Source organism: Somniosus microcephalus, chromosome 7 (assembly GCF_052327205.1).
Source record: "Somniosus microcephalus isolate GS21.2 chromosome 7, FLI_Smic_1.0, whole genome shotgun sequence".
Classification (NCBI taxonomy): domain Eukaryota; kingdom Metazoa; phylum Chordata; class Chondrichthyes; order Squaliformes; family Somniosidae; genus Somniosus; species Somniosus microcephalus.
The window spans coordinates 78,545,284-78,551,283 of record NC_140993.1 but is presented as its reverse complement, the minus strand read 5'-3'; the positions used below and the strand labels follow the sequence as shown (position 1 = coordinate 78,551,283).

The window sequence follows — 6,000 nt, the reverse complement described above, 5'->3', positions numbered from 1 at the left end:
CATCTGTGTCACCCTGCTACCAAAATAAATCATAGACAAACATGAATTCAGATCTCTTATTTTAACAAAGGTGATAGTCAGCTGAGTTCTCTGGATTGAACTGAGAAATAATAAAAGCTATGCAACAATATTAGGTGACCATTATAGACTGCTAAATCATGAAAAAGTAGAAGAAGAAATTAGGTTTGCTGAAGTAATAGGCTCCAAAAAGGGGCGACTTTAACCATCAGAGGTAGACTAGAATAATATTAATGATGGTGGCCAAAATGGAAAAGAATTTATTCAATGCATTTATGACTGTTTTCTAAATTAGTGCATTAGAAGTTATTAAGGAAAGATTCAGTACTGGGCCTGGTTCTGGGTAATAAACCTGGACAGGTAAGTGATGGTAGGAAAACATTTAAAGATAACATAATTCTGTTTACAGTTGGAAGTCAAAAGAAAAGTTGTTGGACAGGAACAAATATACTATATCCACTTCATTTCCTTTGTCTGTACGCTTGGTAACTTCCTCACTGAATTTTATCTATCCCTTTATAAATTCACATTGATTATCCCTGACTAGGCCATACTTTTCCAAGTGTCCCTTTTCAATGGCCTCTAGCAGTTTTCCTACTAGTGTGAGGCTAACCTGTCTATATTTACCTGGCTTATTCTTTTCTTGAACAGGGTGCAACATTTGTCACCCATCAGTTCTTTGATACAATTCTTGTTTCAAAGAACATCATTGATGAAATGTGGTAAATAATGTTAGTGAAATATAAATTTATGATGCATGCCATTTGGCAGGCAGTTCTTATTTGGATAAGACATTAAAGTGAGGCCCCATCTGTCTATTCACCTTGATGATTCTTCCAGCGTCTTGGCCAACATTCCTTCTGCAACCAATACCACCAAAAACTGATTAGCTGTCATTCATTTCATTGCTATCTCTGGGATCTTGCTGTATGTAAATTTAAGCCATGTTGGCCTACATAACAACAGCCACTTATACACTTCCCAGTAACTTGTTTTGTATAGGCTCTTTCAGATTTTCTGAGACATAATAAGGCACTACATAAATGCAAGAATCTTTTTCATTTTAGGGAGGGAAGACCTTGTCACCTGGAGTGTAAATTTTTCTGGTAATTCCTTAGTTCATCCATCCCGCTGATCTCTCACACATTGGCAATGTTTTTTTTTGCCGTCTTTGCAGACTTTTGGTAACTCTGATTTCAGTGATATATGAAGTCAGTCATTATCAGTACCCACTTCTAATCACAAATGCATAAGTAAAAAGTTTTAAGTATCTATAATAAAACCAAAAGTAATACATATTTCTCTAAAAAAAAGTTTTATTAAATATCTGTTTGTTATATGAATGGTATACTTCAATGATTTAAAACAAGAATGTTCCAGTACAAACATAAATCCATATATTTTTCCATTGACTAGTGTAGAAATGAACTATTAAATATAAATAAAATCGTTAATTGAACAAAGATCTTGAAACTGAGAAATAATATTGAACAATTTGATTTCCTTCCAATAAGCTTTACAGGTATGGTTTCAAAACAGAGCTAAATAGGAAGGAACTAATTTCAAGGCCAGACTATAACATTCATTAAAAGTCATATTTATACCTCACTCTCCTTATTAAAAGCATCATGCAGGAGAAGAATTATTTAAAAAGAAAAATAATAATAAATTTAAAAGAAAAGGTCAATTGGACCAAAATAATTTGATTTTTGGTTTCTCCAATCTATCTAAAATAAATGGGTCATTAAACTGTTCTTGCACTATTTTCCCATCACATTAAGTAGTAAGATGTCTTTAATAAGACTATTGTTGTTCTTTCTGTGTTTTCCAAAGTGATAATCCAATTATTGAAAATCAATAAAGATGTCTGTGTTCCATTCATGCACACAAAAGGTTATTGATTTATTATGTTTTAAGCAAATTGGCAATAATCCTAAAATTATTTGCCATTCAGTGTAAGTCTTTTATTCATGAATGCATGGATTACCAATTGTCTTAACCAATCTGAATCATTATTGTCATTCTTTTATTCATTAACTAGCTGAGTCTCACTTCCCCCTCATTCCCAACCAGCCAGAATTACTCAAACTTATCTGACAGTGTCAGTAAATTCAACTGAACAACGAAGGGCAGCCAGATTGAAATATTCAACCAGTGTGAGACAAGTTCAACCAGAATGGGAAAAGAACATTTTGATTTTCCTCAAATGAATGACTACTGTTCTATCACTATGGGACATAGGTTGAAGCATCTCTCACCAAGTGGCTTTGCCTGGTTCATACTCAGCAGTTAGTTGCACACCATTGCTAACATCAATAAGTCAAAAATTCCTATAATGTTTAACTTCAACAATCCTTAGCAAGTCTGCATTATAAAAACACAAAGATGAAATTGCTGAACAATTGATGATAAAAAGAAAAATAATATTCTGAGTAAATATCTTTCATGAGCTGAAAGTTCTCTGTGGCCAATTTGGTCAATGTGGAGAATTTTGTGGGGTTACTTTGTCTGGACTGGGTGGCCGAGGTTAATTCAATATTGGAGAAACACAAGTTATTGGCCCTAATGCTCAGAAACAGTTTCAACAGATCTTCATACACCATTACACATAAAGAATTGTTCAAAGTACAAACCAGCATACTTTACACAAAATAATACATTGAAGGCAATAAAAATGTTTCATAATAAAATTAATAAACTACATTATTTTGCTTGAAAGTGGAATATTTAAGTAGAAACTTACAAAATAAATACAAAATTTTGTCAACATTTCGTTAAAAAAGAGTTCTAGTTGAATTGTTCATAATAAATACACAAATCTTATCTGGAAAAATATAAAAGAATATATATATAGTAATGTAGTTAAAAATTAAACTTATTTAAAAGGGATATAATGCAGTTATGAAAGACATTAGTTTGTTCAACTTATTTCTTCCAACAAACGTTGTTTTAAATGGAACACAAGCTCAATACTGACAGTGAAAGGCTGAACAGCTACAAAGACCTGAAATATATCCAGAAATGAATGATAGCATTCAGAGGACTGGGACAAGAGACAAAAGGTACAAGTGTGATGGGCTGAATGGCCTCCTTCTGTGGCATAAAATTCTATGATTCTATTGTAGATATCATGCCCTTTCCATCCATACTGGTGGCTAATATGGCTTAGGGCACAGCATGTTGAGATATTAATGTGCTAAAAAAGCAGATTCATCCCTTCTCTCCTCCCAATTCTACATCTAAGCCACTGAAGAGAGGTTGAGCAGTAGGACATTCCTTTTGTCATGGAGGGAGATGGGAATTGTCAGATGAGTCACCCCAGATGTGTTCTCATAACTAACTACCAGTGGTTGGTTACAGACCAACAGTACCAGAGACCTTGAAATGAATCTCTTACCCACCTTCTTAACTGGAGAAAAAGTGCTCAGGATTAGCAATCTTATAGCAATGACAGGTTATTGTCCAATAGGCACTCTCTGGATGAAAACTCAACTTGACTCACAAGGAACACATGCACACTACTACACCAAGTGATGATTTTATTTTTGATATTTTCAGTCTGAAATCTCTTAGAGGTCAGATAAGGAACGAGCTGTTAGTAGTATGCTCTGAATTCACAGGAGAGCTCACCATGCCTGGCAGAGCTCACTTTATTTGTCACCTTTTTTTAACAATAATCCAGTACTCCAACACTGTTTAAAACAGATTTTTCACTTAAAGCAAGAAAATAATAGTCTAATGTGATAATGTGGTCACTGAGCTGAGCTGCAGTTGCCCTGTTCCACCATGCGTGATGTCAGCGACAAATCATTACCAGAAAGCGTTTTTGATCTTCTGATCAACCAGATGCACAATTCAGAGCACGAAATAGCACAGGCAATTTTAAACCACTATTCCATCTCTTTGGCAATTCTCTCCTTTTAAAAAAAATGAAGCTTATTACAAGGTTAAAAAGCCCTTTTATGCCAGAATTGCCTGTAGTTTAAGACTCTCCTTCTATAATTCATTTGGGGAACATGTAACTCTAAGCAAACCACATATCAGATGCAATTATCATAAACTGATATTGAAAGCTCTTCATTGACAAACAATGGGGGAAATTCACCAACATAGAAAGCTGTGCTGCTGTCAATTCAAACACAACTGTAAACCAATTGGGTCCAATATATCGTAATCTAATGTAGATTGATTAACCCATACCCTCAAAATAATAGTCTGATAATTTAACAGTCACCATTTTAATTATGGCAGTCTATACTTTTTATAGTACAGAAAGGTCATGACAAGATTTTGATCTCACTTTATAAGCCATCTTTTTATTGTTCTTTGCCACTAGTTTATCCAAAAAGCGTCGGGCCTTCCTAGGGAAGCTCTCTCTTCGTTTGTACTGGGCCATTCTTCGTTCATTCACTTCTTTGCTATCTCTCCTGAGCCGTACCTGTCGCACAATTCCTTCAAAGAGTTCTTGTACATTATGCTGGACTGCAGCAGAGGTCTCGATGAACTTGCAGTCGAAAACAACAGCACAAGATCTGCCCTCTGCAAATGAAAAATACATTTACATTTAAAAAACATATACATATGCCTTCTGCTTATTAAAATAATTTGTGCCTCGTTCTTTGGCTGTTGCCAACCTGTTCCTCAACAAGTGCTGCCACAATTCTTTATGTAAGGCCTCTGAAAAAAAGTCTTTTATAGATGGTAAACCCAATGAAATTAATAGAGTTCAGGTTAGCTTCTTATAACTGTTAGAAGAAGGAAGATAAAGAAGTTACTATTTTCTGCCAAATATAATGATTGTGACTAGAAATAAGTGAGATTTAACCATTCCTGAACTGTGAGCTGTGACATGTCTGATAACATGAGTAACTCATGAAAATGAACTAAATCCTATCTAAATAGAAGTTGGGAAATAATTAAACCGAAACTACAAAAGGCTTTTGGGCAGCAAAGGCGGTGACACAAAAAGGCCCTGTTTTCAAACTCGAACAAATAAAAGTTTATTTCAAAGTTTGTATCTGTTCAGACATGAACCAGTGCCTCAATTGTTATGGGCTGTAGCATAAACTTAGCTCAACATGAATACAACTTTCTCATCTCCCCTCCCCCTTACACTATGCAACAGGCTCCTGCGCCTGTTTGCACCAGACGTAAAAATTTTCAGTGTACTTAATGCACAGTAGGTGGGCAATTAACCCAACTTTTTGCCTGCACGTTGATTTGAACGAGTATGTGAAATGTGCAGTGAAGCCGATGTGCAGTCAGAACTTGACAGATGACAAGTGAAAATCCTGAACTTGTGGTCAATTTCAAAGGCGATATGACAGCGAGAGTACATACGAGAGTACGTCGTCATACTGATCGCTAATTCAGGGTCATTATTGAATGACAGCACCTCTGACAATGTAGCACTTCCTCAGTACTACATTGGAATGTCAGCCTAGAAGATTATATGCCCTGGACCTCATAACGGGCTCAAAGCCACAAACTCAGAGGCAGGCAATTCAAATAAAACATATAGGATTGTTGCTACATTAAAATGCCTGAAAACCTGTTCAAGTAGTCACAGTTTACAATACTCTGTTTCCAGAGACAAGATGGTTGATAATGTGGCCCATGGCACTGTATCTCATATTGTGGACACACGAGGCCTAAGGCCTACACTACGCCTGCTACCATGAGCACTGGAAAGTGCAGGCAGGAGGTGCCTAAGCCACTAACTGTACAGAGATTAATCACAGCTGCATCTGTAATGTAAATACACAGTTATGCCGCAAAAGACCAATTTTCTTGGACGACATTATAATCTACCTCACAAAAAATGTCTGTTGTCTTTAATGTGCCAGCAGCTGTTTACATACTACCATCTCTACACCTCAGTCATGAGGAACATACTGGCAGCAACATTAAGTATTCAAAAGAGCTGACCTCACAATATTTTCCCATTGCTGATGCAACAGGATTGCATTATCAGTGCTGGAA

General features: G+C 35.9%; 1 protein-coding gene across 1 annotated transcript in view; it reads right to left on the bottom strand.

The window, feature by feature from the left end:
* Positions 1-1,310: 1,310 nt before the first annotated feature.
* The window catches only part of gem (GTP binding protein overexpressed in skeletal muscle), a 40,406-nt gene continuing 35,716 nt past the window's right edge, over positions 1,311-6,000 (bottom strand). The window contains exon 5 of the mRNA XM_085992655.1: positions 1,311-4,557. Coding sequence (XP_085848781.1) covers positions 4,280-4,557 — 278 coding nt within the window. The 3' untranslated portion in view covers positions 1,311-4,279. The remainder of the gene's footprint in view (positions 4,558-6,000) is intronic.